The sequence below is a fragment of the Rhagoletis zephyria genome, unplaced genomic scaffold (assembly GCF_001687245.7).
Source record: "Rhagoletis zephyria isolate East Lansing unplaced genomic scaffold, Rhagoletis_zephyria_1.1 Rzeph_scaffold_00046, whole genome shotgun sequence".
Classification (NCBI taxonomy): domain Eukaryota; kingdom Metazoa; phylum Arthropoda; class Insecta; order Diptera; family Tephritidae; genus Rhagoletis; species Rhagoletis zephyria.
This window is the reverse complement of record NW_016157130.1, coordinates 441,316-460,057: the sequence shown is the minus strand read 5'-3', so window position 1 is coordinate 460,057 and position 18,742 is coordinate 441,316. Positions and strand designations below refer to the sequence as shown.

The 18,742-nt window shown below is 36.1% G+C and overlaps 1 protein-coding gene across 1 annotated transcript in view; it reads right to left on the bottom strand.

Moving 5' to 3' along the window:
* The window catches only part of LOC108367519 (protein sickie-like), a 305,357-nt gene that overhangs the window by 265,772 nt on the left and 20,843 nt on the right, over positions 1 to 18,742 (bottom strand). The window contains exon 2 of the mRNA XM_017622151.1: positions 13,817 to 13,987. Coding sequence (XP_017477640.1) covers positions 13,817 to 13,987 — 171 coding nt within the window. The remainder of the gene's footprint in view (positions 1 to 13,816; positions 13,988 to 18,742) is intronic.

Here is an 18,742-nt window from a genome sequence, read left to right as displayed (position 1 = left end):
TTTAACTCTTTGATTGGTTATAGGTTCATTGGGTTAGTTACAAGCTCCGATTTGGGGCGTACACGAGATGTTTTATGCATCTCATTTTGTATTCAGATTCTGTACCATTTTGTTAACAGCCTTGGTTTATATCCACTAGTTCGCCCCCTTCTATCCCTGGTTAAAAAAAAAAACCGACTTTTGACAATAACTTTATAGAAAATTTACAAATTTATTCACTTTAGCCCCAATTCAACAATGTGCGTAGCAGCCGCTACGGGCCAACGGAAAAATTACCAAACAACCAACTCAACTGAGCTGAACTGAACCGAATCGAATGAACTTATTCTTTTGCGCACATTGAGCACATTTTCCTCTGGTGTGCACTGAAGAGTAATCACCTTTGTAATGTCGCGTAATTTATGCAAATCGGTCAACTCCCCAGGCTAGGCAAGCGAGAACCAGCGAGCTCCCTCCAATTGCATTTAACGACAATTCAACGCTAAATTATGGCGCGCACCGTCTGAAGACGTCCGACTCCACTGAAGGGCGGTGTGGCAAAAATAGGGAGAAATGCGAATAGTGAGTGTATTGGTTGCACTGTTGCATCGCCCAACAGCGAGTTGGTGAAATTGATTGGCGCGCAAAAACTGTGAAAGCTCGAATGCAACAACCGCATTACCAACGAGTGACTCCACTATGNAAATTTATTCACTTTAGCCCCAATTCAACAATGTGCGTAGCAGCCGCTACGGGCCAACGGAAAAATTACCAAACAACCAACTCAACTGAGCTGAACTGAACCGAATCGAATGAACTTATTCTTTTGCGCACATTGAGCACATTTTCCTCTGGTGTGCACTGAAGAGTAATCACCTTTGTAATGTCGCGTAATTTATGCAAATCAGTCAACTCCCCAGGCTAGGCAAGCGAGAACCAGCGAGCTGCCTCCAATTGCATTTAACGACAATTCAACGCTAAATTATGGCGCGCACCGTCTGAAGACGTCCGACTCCACTGAAGGGCGGTGTGGAAAAAATAGGGAGTAATGCGAATAGTGAGTGTATTGGTTGCACTGTTGCATCGCCCAACAGCGAGTTGGTGAAATTGATTGGCGCGCAAAAGTTGTGAAAGCTCGAATGCAACAACCGCATTACCAACGGGTGACTCCACTATTGTCTGGGTCGTTGTACGGTAGACCCCATCTACATACAAATGAGCTACGATTTACAATTGTTTTGTTTCGAAATGCACACGGATGCAGTCTAAAGCTACCAAATAAATGAGCGCTGGCATTGGCAGCGGTAAGATGAAGTACGCAAGGGAAACATGCGTAACAGTGTTAGTGTGTTGGTGGTGCACCCTTAATGACCAAAGTCAAGTTGAAGTTTTCGAAATGCGCGCAGGTTAATTTAGAATTTATTGGTACTAAAATTGTATGCACAGCACAGCTGGTGAAAGCATGGCACAAGTGTGTTTGAGTGAGTTAGGGGATTGCTGGAATTGTGCAGCCGTTTATGAGAAAAGTTTGCTGAAGAATTTATTAGTATGAAAATTAATTGCAGGCACTGTGCCAAGCCAGATTAGCGGATTTAAAAGTTGGCACTTTTTGGGCGTGCGAAGTAACTTAAAAAGTAGAGGTGATTTAAAAGTGTGAACGTGTAAACAAAACAGGCCTTACAAATGAATGTGCTGGTTAGAATTTTCTGGAAAATAATTCCCCAAAGCATTTTACTTTAATCCTTTCCTTATGAAATCTGCAAACGTAGCACCCAAAAGTCTCCAGAAAATAAGAAATTTACGCTTAGAACACATGTAGATTGTGGTGTTTTTATAGAGACTTATGGCAGTATGCCGGATGAGCCAACTAAGAAGAGTAGTCTCGAGGTGGCCTCAGTGAGGAAAGAGAGAATGGATGACATTTTACTAACAGCGCACAGTGGTTCAAAACTGGAATTTAATGTTCATAGTTTACTGGAGCCTTAATTTTTCAATAAATTTTTATATATATATTTTTTTTTTAATGAAAGCTTATAAAATTAGCAAGGGACAAGTTGGGCCTGATTTTTGAATTTTCATATATTGATATTAAATTTCATAGTGCATTATGCTATTTTGAAAAAATCGATTCTCTTTTTGCAGCTAATAAATGTTAAATAATAAAAACCAGTTGGAAACGATAGTAGCATTCCCCCAAAACGAAAAAAAAATTTAATGATTCTAAGCAAGTGTCACCAAAATTTAACTAAAATTCCATAATCTATAAAACTGTGTACCCAAAATTTTTTTAAAGCTAAAAAAATTTAATTTTGGTGAAATTTTTTTTTTAAACATTTAATTTTTTTTTTTTTGTATTTATTTTTTCTTTTATGTGGAACCATAATGTTGTTTTTAACTAGTTTTGTTATGTAAAATTAGCTGGAACAGGGAAATCGGTACTTTTTATGCACTTTGCCCTAAGACATTTAATTCAAGGAAATGAAAATTAAAAAAAAAAATTAAATCAATCACAACTGGTATCTTGTTTTCTTTAAAAAAAAAATTAATCAAATTGAGTGAAAACATGAAGTGGCCAGTGAATTATGAACAGTAAATGTACTTTCTTGGGCCACTGTGCAGCGGATTATTCTTGGCGGGATGGTACTGAGATCACTCAGCGAGCGCTAGGCGAAAGCCAGATGAGAGTCGTGGCAAGGTCCATTACTGCTTCGCGTCTACAAGTAGATGAGGAGCGATGACTCCACCGGACTTTTCGCTTTCGCTTTCACTTTTGACTTTTGCTTTTTCAGATCAAGGCATGACTCTTAACTTCGTTTTAAATGTGGCATGCCTTAGTGCCAGCCTTATTCGCCCTAAAAGCTAGCCCCCTTAACAGAAGGTGCAATTTGAATGCCATATCTGGTTATCATGCTCTCGCTACTGGTTGGAAGATGTTGGTATAAAACCAACGCAATACTCTCCTAAGCTGTTTATTTGAGATCGCAATACAAATTTTAAATAATGATAAATAGTGGCCAATATTTGATTTTAAAGATAAAGACAATTAATCAGATTACACAACAAAACCAACGAAGAACTGTTAACACTACAATACATTAAGTTCTAGAGACGAAATCATAATTTAAATATCTAAAATATTTACGCTAACCCACTCGTTACTTAATACGATAACGAGTGCAAACAAATAACAAAAGACCCTCCTTGCAAAAAGCAAGTTGTGCAAAAAAGGACAAACCCAAACCTCCGCATTGAAAACACATGCGCATGCGCAGCAGTAAAATTAGCTGTCGCTTGTGAAAAGTACTCATCTAACTTAATTTTAGCAACATGTCACACACGTCGCTTCGTCCACTACCACGCCCACAGAAAAAAATTCACAATTGAGTGTTCTACGTGCAGAATAAATAGTTGTGTGCAAGAGCTGAAGATTTCCAAAAGGAATGTACACAGAGAGTAAAAAAGAGCAGCAGCTGCTTAACTAATTTGCCAAATTTTATGCTGTCGATTTTTTATTTTATTTCTGCTACTGTTTTCCCTCATTCTACCCAATTTCAGTTGCGTTGCATGATTTTTCTTCGCACTCATTTTATGTGTAGCGCAGTTTTCTTTCGGCTCACGTTTGCTTTTTTCTCTCACTAACTTTTATTTTTTTATTATCAGTCTATTTTACTACATGCCGCACTATGCTGTTGCATTGCGTTTGCTCGGCATATGTATGTATGTGAGTATAGCGCACTTTTAGGCGCTTCGCCAGCAGCAACCAGTCGATGGGTTGTATGTTGCTAGTTGGCATTGCCAGCGCCTCATTGCTTATGCAAAGCGTCAACTCGACAAAAGTTGAAATAAATTTTTATTTCATAGACTTGCTGCAGACGCAGTGTAGTCTAGCGTAGTGCAGGGTGAGAGGTGTACAGTGGCTAGGTCCTATTTTACAATATCTCTCTCCCCACTTTGTATAACTTATAATGCGATTTTATTTCGACAATGAACTTGAGCTCAATTTGTGTGGAATGTGGTGGCGCTTTTTAAGTCAGCTCTTGTGTTTACTTGGCTTTATGCTTTAGAATATAATTTTATGAAGAGTAGAGGACCTGATGTGGAGTAAATTTTTAGGATTCTCAAATGCAAAAAGCAAATTTTAATATAATGAATTAGGCTTCGCAGCTGAGCAATATTTATTCCTTCTCGCAAATATTTGCGACATTGTATTATTTTTTTAGTTAAACAAAAATAATGCTTGAAAGTATGCAACGCATTTGAGCAAATCTCAAGAGTTGTTTTTTTAGTGTCACTTCCCTCTCTCGCCAGAAAAAAAAAAACGCTAAAGCATTATTCTTGCATATGTTTTAATGTTTCAATAAATGGAGTTCCAGAAGTAAGTACAATAAAAAATAATATATTTGAACAATTTTAGCCTTAAAACGTCTATTTAAGCGTAAAAGTACCAAAATTATTAACTTTTTCATTAAAACTCGAAAAAATTTAAATTGTTTTTTTTTTTTGTTAATAACTGTGGGAAGTTTTCAAATAGAATATTTATATTAGAGCCAATGCACGTTGGCATCAAATGCAACATATCTGTGCAATTTCCAGAGTGTGCCACTAAATTAAAAATAATGACAGCATGCATAATATCTGTACCAGCTATTTTGAAATTTTCGAAATTTTACGATTAATTTTATTTTAATAATTAAAGATACTTCAAAATGTTAAAATTAAAAGGTAAATTTTCTTCTTGACAAAACGAGCGAATCTAATAAAACAAGTGTGCTTCAAAATGAAAAAAAAAATTAAAAAATTATTGAGTAAAAGATGATTATAATTTGAGAACCCTTAATTCCATTTTTACAATTTTTATTGGCACACTTGAAATTCATTATAGAATTTTTACATAAGTAGAGAAAGCGTCGTCAGCGTTAGGCTTTCCGCCATGCCAATTCAGATTATAATTCTATTTATTTATTTCATAGTTTTAAATTTAAATATTGTTACTTAGGAATTAAAACTTTGAGGGATCGGCGAACAGAAGAAGGTCTGAGGTATATATGTACATACATATATGGTTCTCTATGTTCTCTATAGATCCGTATGTACTATTTAAATTTAAAGAAATGAAAAAATTTAAAAAGTTAACTTATTGAAGTAATTTATGTCGCTATTAATACATTTTTGTAATAATCTTATCTACCGTTATGTTAAATTACCGAGTACTTACGATTTTTTGCGGGTTGTAGATTGAAAATAGGGTGGTCTACTATTTTCCCAACAGTTTTACCCATCAACTCCCAGCAGAACAGGCCTTTTTGACGCACTGTTTAAAAAAATGGCTTATAGGTGGTTAAATTTTCCACTAAAACATTAAGCGCCAAATTTTCCTTAGGATAACCGAAAGTAATGAAAAATACTACTAATATCCACCAAGAAGGGGGAACTGTAACCCAGTGTAGAAAACATTGTGGTGTGATGGAGCAAAACCTTCATGGGGTTTGACCACCACTTGTGAATGCTAGCATAATTTTCACACAGCCACCTAGTACTTGTATACGTCTGTGGGACCCCAGAATAAAATAACTTACTTATTTAAAATCTGTTTAAGAAATATTCAATTCTTTATTAAAGAAAAAATACACAAGAATATCAATTTGTTTTTGTTTTATCTCCAATAATCGAGGAGTTAGATGCAATAAGGGCACTTCTGTTAAAACTGCTTTCTGAGATATTATCGTTAAAGTTTATTGGTGTGTGACAACTTTCTTGTTGTTGTAGTAATATGTAAAAAAGGAATATTGTTGTGGTATTGAAACAAATTTGTATATATTCTGGAGTAGTAGTTCCTTCAAGCGATGTATTTCCATTGGCATTCATCATGAAAATTGTTTACAAAATTCCTTAGGCGCCGAACGCCGCCGTGCCGATATTTTCGTAACTCGGCGGCGGCACGTGAGTAATGACAAAAAAAAAAAAACGGCGGCAGCGGCGTGGCTGGGCGGCGTATACCTCTAGGTCATATACCCTTGTGATTTTTACTTTTTTGGTATATATTTTTTAAGTTTTCATTTAAATACAATTTCGCGATGGAATCATTATCTAAGATAAGTGTGTTACCATTTTCCATCAAAATCTCGTTTTTTGTAGAAAAATGTACCTACTCGTGAGATTTGCTCATATAGGCAAACGAATTGGCACTTCTCAAACGCCATGAGCTGCATTTTATTTAAGTAATAACAAGTTAACCTCATATCTTGCATTTATAACTTTTACATACAAATCGCTATCTTCTTTTTTCACTTGATCAAACTTTAAGCTTATTACTTTATGGTCAGTGTTCACAAACTTTTCGACTCACTGCACACTGAACTCTTTTTAAAGTTGTTTCTCTCGCTCGCCCGCACCTGATGGACATTGCCACTCAAACTGTGCCAACACATTTAAATAAATTCAATACAATAATAAAACTTTTAAATTAAATATGTGCGAGCAGATACTTACATACATACACTGTGCGATACCAACAAAAATTCCACGCACACTCGTAGCTCTTCTCTCTGCTCTCCAATTTTTTCGCTAGCGACATTTTATTCTTGAGTGCTTTTCACAGCTAATGCAAACATGACAAGTTTTTAATAAAGTTTTGAAACAAAACTTGCACAAAAGTTGACAAAAAGCACAAGGAAATAAAAGAAATAGCAATGGAGAAATGCAGACATAAAAGAGGCAATGCAAAGTAGCGCTTAAGGATTTTATTTTATTTTATATGCCAGGCCGCCCGCCACCAGCACTTTTTCTAATGAGTGGTTTCAACAAATGCACGCGCCAAGCAGAGCAAAAGAAAAATAAACTGGCGTCGAGTTGAGTGGAGTGAAGCGCATAAAAGTGTGCTTCACTGCCTTCAGCGCATTGCCTTTGCCATACGGAACTAGGAAACTTAGTGAAAAATCAGCGAAATGTAAAAGTGCTCAAAGTCAAGCCTGCGATTCGTGCGATTTTTCGCCACTTTTGCAAGCATTTTTTTGCCTGCTACACTCGACTACTTCTTGTTTCTACCCATTTGTTCTCGATTTCATTCAAATGTTGATTTAAGCAAAAGTTTAGCCAGCACGTAAAGAGTTGTGTGTGTGTGTGTGTATGTTCTTCACTTTATTTATGCTTCTATTTTTGCGCTACAACGAAGTGGTAACTTAGTGAAGTTAGAAAAGTTGTAAGGGGATTTTGGCTTTGAACTTAAATAGGCGACACATTTTCTACCTGGGGAATTTTTGCATGTCGCTATTGTGCTGAATGAGCAGGAAATTCCTAGTGAATTGTGAGTGTGTGGAGTGTTGAAGGCAAATAGTTGACTAAAAAGATCGGAAAGTAGCAGAAATGGAATAAAAACGGTGTTGGATTGCAACTCAACCGGTTGGATTGTTTGCAGTTATTTTTAGGACTGTTAGATTTGTATGCATAATAGTCATAATTTTCATCACATTACATCTTATAAAAGCAAGACGTAATATCACATCATGCCATTGCACAGTGGCCAATTTTTCGAAAAAGCCAAAAAGTCCAAAGTCGAAGCGTGTTACAATTGTAATCAAACCTTGTGTATCGGTCTTTATTTTGGTTGCTGGTTTTAAATTTCACCGCATAATTTCGAAATTCAAAATGGCGGATCCATAATGGCCGCTGTGTACGCTTAACATAATCAGTTTTTAGCAAAACTAAGCTAGTTAAGTATAAAAGGTCATGTTTTCTGCTTTTTTGTTATATAATGTGATGTAGCGGTTAGCAACGTACGCTATCATTCCGCAGGGCCTGGGTTCAAGCCCAGTTTCCGACCAACATCAAAAAATAAGAAACAAAAAAGTTGTTTGTAATAGTGGTCGCCCTTTGGCAGGCAATGGCAAACCCCCGAGTGTATTCAGCCACGAATAACAGCTTCTCATAAAAATACAATCCCCGTTCGGATTCGGCGTAAAACTGTTGGTCCCTCCCATTTGTGCGCCAACATCAAGGCGCACGCCACAAATCGGAAGAGAAGGTCGGACAAACACTGACGAGGTCTTAATGTTTGTTTCTAACAATGTTGATGTTCAGATTTACACGGGAGATGAATCAATTAACAAGACATACATGTTGGTTGGTACAGGATCTGAAGTGTCCAAGCTCATATCAATATTTTTGGATGGCAATTCCGCATCCGCATTTACAACAGTTGATAATAATTTAATGGCATCTGATGAGAGTTTATGATTTTGTGTTGGTGGGTTTAAACGTAAACTTGAAATGAGCGGGTCCGAGGATACAAGCAGCCAATGAAAAATATCTGTCATCGTGTTTATCCTGGAAGATCTTCTTGAAAAGTTTTCTCGATATTTTTTAACATCCTTATGCCTTGACTCTTGGGCTTCTTCGGAAAGTTGCCCAATTGGCAGAGGTGCCCATTCAATATTGAGAGGCCCATGGATGAGCACTTCATGAATTGATGTTGGCATATAATACTATGGATAGCTTGTAATTAACAGTTACGCAGTATCCAGGCAATATGGTTTGAAGAGATGTATATCAACGGCAAAAACGTATGATAAGACTTGCATTAAACAATGCATCGAAAATTTCACGCCGAGTGCACTCTAATATAGTGGTACTTTCGGACATCATTTAAATTCTAAAAACATCCAATCTTTAAAACATTAAAATCTTGACAGAAATAATTTTTTACACAATTTAAATCTTTTAAACTTAAAAAAAAAAATTAAGAATCGCGTATAAAAACGAATTTCCAAACTACAGTGGCGGCTTGTGGCGGCAGGTGGTTTTAACCAAGTTGGATGGGAAAAACTTCAGAAAAAGAAAATTAGACCGCCCATCTCGACCACTCTCGTAACTTTTTTCCTAATTTATCATAATGAGTAAACAAAAAAAAAAAAATCAATCCGTGGATATCTATGTCTTACGTTAGTTTTTAGATGGCGTGACAATGAAAAAACATGTTTTGCATACTCTAGATTACAATGTCCATGAGCGGATGCTTGAAAACTATAATTTTTTAAATATATTTAATACCACAACTTTAACATCGACGAAAACTCTAATTTACGAAAAGTTTAGAGCGAATTGCTAGCAACAGTCACTTCGATCTCCTGTAACACTAAATGCCTTAAGAGAATCGACTTGTTGTCTCACAGGCATACGCAGTAGAGCACTCTTAACAATATAAGATGGTTATGCATACGAATGCACCAATTTTCTTTTGGACTTTTGGCCAGGGTTTTCCAAAAATTGGCCACTGTGCATTGGTGGCAGAATGTGATATTTCGTCATATTTTGTTATTACTGCTGATATAAATTATTGCTTTATATGTACGGTGATCATTCGTTCTGTAGATATCTGAAGGTTAAATTATATAACGTCCCATCGCAACCATATCACATCACACCAAATCACATCACTTAACACAGGGCATCATATCTCATGCTTATACATATGTATTGCATTATGATGTGATGTTTGACAAATCATGGCTCGTGAATGCCTGCTTCACTTATTTAGGCCGGCTAGACAAACGAAAAGGATTTTGTTCAAGTCACGGCAGCTACGGCCGAATTCATTGGCCGGCAAACCTATTCTGCTAGCATGCCTTCCCGTTAAGCAGTAGACCGTAATAGTACCGGTCACCACCCTTAGTGAAGGAGGGCGTTCTAACAGAATGAGTGAGTCGGATGTTTTCTCGTCGAGGCCGGGCTAGATTTGTCGAGTCGTCCCACGCGTGGGTTTTTCCGACCATGTTTTATTTGCCTTCTCGACGATGTATGTTCTGAGTCATGTCTTAGAGATAGAAAACGGTATGCCCGCTGCATGAGAGAAGTTGACATCTTACACGATGGTTCCCTTCATCGCAAGCTCGTCCGCTACATAATTACCATGAATGTGTCTGTGGCCTGTCACTCATACAATGTTAGTAGTAGACTTAAAAGCTACACGGTTAAGGATTTTCCTACATTCTATCGCAGCTATTAACGAAGTCTCACAGTAATCCAGTAACTTGAAAGCAAGTGGGATATCGGAGTATATAGTTACTGAAGGCAGGTGAAGAGAAGATGCGATAAGCCAGAGTGCAGCCTCTTTTATGGCCGCGAGTTCTGCTTGGAAAACACTAAAGTGGTAGGTAAAAAAGAGGTCTAGTGAGAGGTTCTTCGAGAGTATACCTCTCCCTTATCTTAAATTTAGTTTAGAGCCATCCATTTGGATGGCCGTGGAGTCATCTTGAAGTCCCCAAACCGAGTCGTCCTCCCAGTACTTCCTTGAAGGGATTTGATGGGAGAAATTGTTCTTGAGCTCCATTGGTGGTGTTGAAAAATCTGGGGATCCAAGCGAGTCTGGGCAGTTATTTAGAATGTTGATGTGGCCGAATTTGGTGTCTTTCCATTTGAACAGGACATTTAGTCTTACTGCATTGCAGCTCGCCTGTAGCTTCCCAGAAAGTTGTACGGGCATAAAGTTTAGGAGTATTCCATGGCTTTGGTTGTACCTTGTTGAGCTAAGAATTTTTGAGCGACTTATCCAGGGTTTGTGACACTATTTATAAAGCCGTAGCCCTCTTCGCCGGCAGTTCCGTTGCTAGGTCAGTTTTCTGTCCACGATCACGCCCAAGTATCTCACTTCACTAGAGAGCGACAGTGCTACCAATTCCAGTAAGGGCAAGGTCATTACCATACGCAATTGCTTTGGAACCTGTGCCCTAACAGCGAATAAGTAGAATGTAGGGGTAAGATCCTAGATGAGTAGAGAGAATCCTCTTCCTCTTCTTGACAGTCAGATAGCTCCTTGGGATCCATCTTTTGCCGAATGAATGTGTCCAGTATCCTTTCCAGGATCTTTAGGAAGAAAGAAGAAAGGCTGGTTGGTCGAATAGCTTTCACATGAGAGGCTCTGCATCCCTTCCCCTCCCTAGGCTGGGACATAATATGTCAGGCGCATCTTGCAGCACCGCTGGGTAAGTGCCATCCAACACAGTGGATTTGAAAGTTATAAAGGAGCTTATATATAAAGGTGCAAAAGCCGGGGGCGAGTTACTCGACACAACATTACAGCCAGGGAAGTGTGTATCTAAGAGAATCTCTGGCATATCATTCCGAGATGAAGTCCACTCGCCATTCGGCCTCTGTATGTAACTGGGAGAAAAGAGACTCTTTGGCAAGACTTTCCGTAACCGGTTGGCATCCAAATATTCCTCAATATTGTCACAGAAGTTCTTCTATGGCGTCCTCTGAGCTCTTTTCGCTTTTTCTGAAATTTATTAAGGCTTCCTTATAGGAGTGTGGAAAATCTTCCTGCTTTCCTTCCTCTCGGAAGTATTATAGGAGGCGGAAAAAGCCGCGTTACAGGTTTTGTTGTTGGAGCCTACTGTTCACCGAGAGAAGTATGCACTACTACATTGGATAACTTGAATGCCCCAACCTCCGGCTAAAACATAAATCATCGTTCCGCCTTACACATTCATCTCATGAATTAATCGTATTAATAATAAAGCTTGCCGGATAATAATTTCAGGCTTGACTATTGTGTAACATAAATAACTGTATGATTCCTATTCTTCTTATTCTGTATGAAACCCAAATTCTTTATATCTTCAAAAACTTTGTGATTAAGTCGTTATTCATGCCATTTAATTAAATTGCTTTGAGACCACGTCTTTATATTATTATTTTTACTGACTCTTCTCTAATTCAAGTTCTAGTTTGCCCTTTAATACTTTTAGTTTTTTATTTTTGTAAATATTTTTGCTTGCATTTGCCGACAAACTGTTTGTCATTAATACGATTTCCCTCAACTCACAAACAGAATCTGAATTATATTCCTTAGCTGCTTCCCAGTAATTTGGAGCAGGATGTGGCTTCACGAGTCATTCTGGTTGTCGTGGCTTTTCAGCACGTCGCAATGCATCACATCACAGGTGTTAGACGTAAAGAAAGGTAAATCACATGCACACACACATATGAATAGTAAAAATGTATGTATATACTATATATGCTGAATATGAATATACACTGGCGGTGAAGAATGGGTGAATAGTAATTTTAACTGACTTCAAAAACGGAGTACGGTTATTAATTCATTGGAATAGTTTTTTTCAAAAAACTAGTGTGGTTAATTCCGATCATTGAATCGTGAAGAAATTAAGGGCACCCCTACACTTTTATATGAGCGTTGAGGTCGGCTGTGTTTTTTTTTTAAATGTCACTTCCATGCCTGGTGAAAATTCGGCATTAAACGTTCAAACTTTATACAGAATTTATATTATATTTCCGCTTGGCATTAAATGGCGAAAATTGTAATGTCAAATTTTGCATTAAAAAAATAATCGGTCATTACGTAGAAAAAAATAGCCATTAAATTCATTTCCACATGCCGTTTTTCAAATGTCTCCAATTTTATGTCATTTTAATGCTTAGTAGAAGTTCAGCATTAGAAAAATTCAAAAAATTTTCATCAAAAATTTTAACTTTTTAATCCGAATTTTTTGGGTATGCTAAGTAAGTCCAAGTTTAGACGGTTAAAGAAACTCATCGATTTTTATTCGTTTTTTTTTGAGAGCGTTTTGCACTTTTTCTCCAAAAATTCTGATTAAAAATTTCATAATTTTGATACAAATTTGTTGAAAGTATGATTTATATGGTTCTGGCATGCAAAATATTGTTATAAAAAATAACAATAAATTTTACTTAAAAAACATTATAAATATTGAAAAAAAAACACCATCCATACATTTTCGACCGCCAGTGTATGCATGCATGTGTTCATACGTTCATATATTTTTGGTGTAAAGTCAAAAGCTGCAATTGTTGATGGTCTTGCATAAAAAGCTATGCCCTTTATGCTTTAGTATATTTGTAATTAATAGGAAAATTCTAGATTTTAAATAAAATAGATTTAATAGAAATATCATCGAAAATCGGGCCCGTAAACTTAAGCGTTACTTAGACGATGCATTCCCGGTCTGAGGTGATAAGGCTTATAAAATCCCATTATTAAAAAGAAAGTTTATTTAAGGAATAGCATGAAACCCAATATTTTTTAGATGTCTCTTTTTAAATGAAACGGCTAATTACCAAAGGGAATACGTCAGCATTTTTCGTTATGACAATTTTGATCGAGGTTGAAGGAGCTCTGTTGAACTGCATCCTATCGGAAAAATTATATATGGATAAGTCATTTGATAATTAACCGATTCAAATGGAAATTACTTCATCCCTCTTTCTCGAAGTTAGTCCAGGTATAAAATCATTATTTTGAATTTTTCAAAAAATAAATTTCATTCTGGGTATAAAAACGCAACCAGCACCACCACTGCTGCTCGCTGAGCCACAAACTAGATTTTCTGCAACAAACTGCTATCTAACGTTTGTTCGAAAAAAAAAAAAGTTGAAAACTGAAATATTTTCACGTTTTGTGCCGCGTAGCGACGACTTTTGTATGTGCGAAAAACAATTAACGAGTTTTCTATTACGCGGTAGTTGGTTGTGTGTTTGAACTGAGCAAGCGATGATACCAGTGAATGGGAATGCGAATGGCGCGAATGAGTCAGGCAACAACATTAATAGAGGGTTTTGGTTCGCTAGCTGGAGGTGTGACAAGGACTCTTGAGGGAAAGGTGCACTTCTACATACGTTTACCTGCGCATTTTGCAGTTGTGGTTGATGAAGTTTTAGACAGTTGAGCTTAAAGCCTCAAGGTGTGTTTTAAATCAAATAAAGAATTTCTAAATGAATATTTCCGCGAGAGAGTTCTAGTTTAATTTAGTTGAGAATCTTTCTTTAAAAGTGACGTGTAAAATTTATTTTTTTTTTGACTCACCATTTGTTGCTGATTTTTTGGCTTTTTCACCAAATCGGGCACTTTGAATGATGTTACCGCTTCAATGACGTCAGCGAGTAGTAAGCCATCGCGACAATCTGCTGACAGATCGGTGACTCTCTTTTTGGATTTGGCACGTTCGAGATAGTAGTTTGCCCAATCGGTGTATATCTGAAAGTGGAAGAAAGGTAGGCTTACCGTTAGATCTCTTATTTAATGCTAAGGAACTACGTATTTGAAAGTAATCAGCGACAACATTTCTTTTATTGTGTCGAAGATAGTTTAGAAGATCAACTAGACAGACCTGGGATATTTTTTTCACCTTAAGCAACTCAAAAGAAATTTCGGTAGATATGTGTTAGGTACAAAGCTACGAAAAGAATTATAAAAAAAAATCGGCCACGTAAATTTTCCGAGAAAATCACTTTTTAATTTTTCTTAGTTTTAGCGTGAATTTCCAGAATTTCCATAAGCCTTTCTGATTTACTTAGTCTTCAAGGAGAATTTTTATTAGCTATTACTGCTTGCTTTTTAAGCAAAAATTGAATTTTAATTTTACTAATTTTTGTTTTCTTCGTGAAAATTGTTAAACATAAACCCTACTCGAATTATTATCCGTACAATAAAATAAGCTTTACATATACGTCATACATGCACTCGCCTCGACAAGGAAAATGGCAAGGCTGAGCTCTCCAACTTTTTAATATTCTCCAATCTTTCTTAAACATTTTTATCTATAGGCTGTAATATATGAAATGCATTAATGCATGCCACCATATGAAAAAATTACTTTCAAATGACAAGTTTCGTAATAAAGGACAAAATAGATTTTCAGAAAAATAAATAAAGTCAAAGAACAGCATAGTGAGAAAAATGACTGTTCTTTGAAATAACGTACGGATGGTCACCGTACAGATAGTCCATCGGCTATCAATGCGCTTAGGTCGCTACCTACGACCAAATTAAGACCAGCACTCTGTAAGCAAAGCAAATACGAAAAAAAACGACACTGTCTGCACAGCCCACTGACCCGTATCCCGAAGAATTGACATGCATTTCAACAGGTTCCATGGCAGCTGCAAGTATCTGGGCTCGAAGGGTGCAGTTGAACATTTTCTCTGCGAGTACCCGGCCATCAAAATAGTGAGGCTTAGACAATTGGCCAATTATTCCTGCAGAATGGTTCTGAGAGTCCAGTCGTATGCCTCTGCATGATATATGTACTAAAAATCTTTAAAATCGCCGAGAGGCTGCAGGCTCATATGCACTAAATTTTCAGGCGCCCCAGTCACATTTATTCATTTCACTATTAAGTTCAGCACATTTCGGCAAATGTATATACGCATATTTATAAGTATATATATATGTGTATATGTAAACTAACTAGGCATCATAAAATGTTAACTTGTAGGCGGAAATATGACATTTGGCGCACACAAATTTCATTTGTAGTTACGTATACGCCCTGGTGACCCAGGCAAACAAAATTTCAAGCCAAACTCGAACAAAGTGGCAGTGAAGCCAAATAAGAAGAAGAAGAAGCATAACAAAGTGACAACATAATATTCTTCCCAGTGATGTTATCATAATTATTGACAAAATACTTTTGTAATTTCCGTACACCAACGTACAAAGATTTGTCAAGCAATTATAGCTAACAGGCGACGTAGGACCGATACAACCAGTTACAAATGCAATTACATACAACTATTTAGCATTACATTATATATACATATACATGATTATATGCAGATGTGTACATTGCTACATAAAATATAAAACTTATTGCAATCGGGAACAAAGATAACGAGAAACTGTGCTGCAAATGTTAGAGCAAAGGCAACGAAAGCTGGCTACTGGGATGCGGAGGAAATGTGTAGGTGGACATTGAGTTTGAGGATTACTGCTGCACAGTTGTGTGTAATATGATATTATCTAATTGAACACATGAGAGGAAGAGGCAGCGTAGGAAAATGTGAAGTCAACAACTAATGCTGCGGGGAGACGGTAAGTTTTTGAAATGCAAAATGTTCGCTTTGGAAGCTTAGTATTTCTTGCATAAATTTGAGAGAAATGTAAATGTTGGTAGAAAGACTTGTAAATTAGTGAATATTTATAGTGAAACATTAGTGATTTCTGGTACACAGAGTTCTGTTCAAAGGTATACAAATAATATTAGGTATTGTTTTATTCCTTATTGCATTTGTGTACTGTGGCAGCAGAAGCAATTTGCCACAGACCGAGCTGCAAACTATGCATTTCACAATTTTATTTTAATTCTATAATAATGGAACCTGCAAGCTAGAAATATAAATGGAAAAATTCTTGAATTTCTTGAAGATTTTTTTTATAAAGTTAAACAAAAAAAACCAGCTTTGGCCACATGCTGCGTTGCTGCTGTGTTCACTTGAATGTGGCTGCCACAGGCTGGTGGAATGACTCTGATAGAAAAAAAATTTAACTAACAAAAGCATAATTGGACAGCTGGAATGCTAGCTATTGCCTTAGAAAAATAGAGCTGCTTGAAGGGTTGAAGGCTTGAAGGGAGTTGTGGGGAAAAACCAAATGAATGTATGCGGCAGGAAATAAATGTAATTTTTGGTCAAGGGTCTGGGAAGAGGAAACAATTAAACCAACTGTGGGAGAAAATGGTTTATTAAACGAAGTTAATTTTAGAAAAAATATATACATAAATTAAAATAAGAAAAAAGGATCTAGAGAAGGATAGATATAGAGATAAACCAAAAGAGACAAAAATTAAGATGGAACTGAAGACTAGTATATATCATTAACATGACATGACATATATTAGTTATGTCGCTCGCCTCACTCTATAGTGCTAACCATAACTTTACGACACTCGGCACATTGACAAGATTTGACAACTTTTTATTTAAATAACTTTTTATAAAAAGGTTTTCTTCCATACAAAGTATGCTCGACGATTTTTTATACTAAGAGTGGCAGTTACTCCCGGAATTCGCCCTTTTTTGTAGTTTTTAAAAGCCTTGGAGTGGTTTTTTAGCTTAGCGCGTCGTCCTGCTTTGGCAGGACTTTCCAGTTAGTCTACAAATTTCGATAATTTGATACATATCGACAATTCGATGCATTTCAAAAGCTTTAATATCCGATAGCTCAACGAAATTCGATAACTCAACTAATTTCAATAATTTTCGATAAAATTCGATAGCTATGCGTTTCGAGTCTCGATCAATTTCGGTAGCTCAAAAATTTACATATCTCAATATAAATCGACAACTCGATAAAATTTGGATACCTTTATAAATTTTGATAACGCGAGTAATTTTTATAGCTCTATATTTTTCGAAAGCTATCGGAAAATCGTTATAATTTGGTAACACGGTAAAATTTGATAAGCAGTTATAACTCGTTAAACTTATATAACTTTGAAATTTCTATAAACCGTTATATTTACTCTGACAACACGATAACCTTGACATATTTTGAAAATTCCCAAAACTTAGATTCGATAAATCGACAAATTTCAGATATTTCAGTAAAACAATAAATATCGATAACTCTTAGTTTAAAGAACTCGATACATTACGATAATTCGATAAATTTCGTTGACTCTCTAAATAATCTTAGTTCAATAAATAACGATAACTTGATAAATTTATTTAGCTTGACACATTTTTTTAATCCCGTTAACTTTTATAGCTCGATAACCAACGGTAAATTTCGAAAACTAAGTTTCTGTGTCTATAAATTTGGGCAACTCAATAAACATTGATCAATTTGAATAATTCAATACGATGCGATAACTCGTTAAATTTCGATAACTATATACTTTGATGTTTCGATCAATTTCGGTAACTTGATAATTTTCAATAACTAAATTTTTTATCACTAAATTTATTTCGATTTCTATCAAAAAATTTCAATAAACTTGCTTACCCTTTCAGTTAGCCTAATTCTTACATATTTAACGTTGCGAAGTTAAACAAAATGCGGAAACCACTCAAATTGAATAGCTTGCAAAGAAAATTAAATCTACACAAATACGGAAATTTTTAAACGACAATTTTGGCCGTAATCTTCCGACAATTTTGAAACCATAAAAACTCTCCTCATCTACAGAAAAATACCTTTCCAATTGTATTCTTCGGTTCGGTAAAATCGCCAAACGAAGTCGGACAAAATTTATGTTAGCGTATTAATGAATAGATTGAGAAAATGAGCAATACCTTCAATAAAAAAACAAAAAATTGCCAAAAATCAACGGTAAGTCCTAGTCACTTTAAACTTGCAGTTTCTCACACTAAAATTGAATTAAATACAAAACTGTGTACTTTTTTTTTTAATATTGCACACATATTAAACAAATATTGAAACCGCGATTGATGCGGGTTCTATCAATGAAGAAACTATATTTTTATAAACAAATAATTAAAATTAAAAATAATAAAATTAATACTTAAATATTGTCAGTATGAGAGTGTCGTAAAGTTATGATAAGCAAAAAACCTCAGCTCGCCTCATCTCACCTCAACTCAACTAACCCCAATTCTACCTCACCTCAACTCACCCCAATTCTACCTCACCTCAACTCACCTTAAATGCAGTAGTACTATTCATAATTTCCCGATGTAAGGTACTTCTTAGCTTCCCCTTAAAACGTTGAAAATCTGCAAATTCTTCAATTCAAATCCCAACACAATCCACTGTATTCTCTTAGTCCGATCAACATTCCATGCAAAAAACAAAAATCTACTATTTTAACCAACAAGGCAATACGCTAACTAGAAAAGATAACAAACGGCCTGTAGTTGACTACAATAAAAAGAAAAACAAAAATGTGCAAGCTCTGGTCCATGCTATGATTTTCTTTCTTCTACTACAGCTGCCTATGGTAACTGTTACTGACACCAAAACGAAGTAAGTGTAATAGAAGTCAGCTTCAAG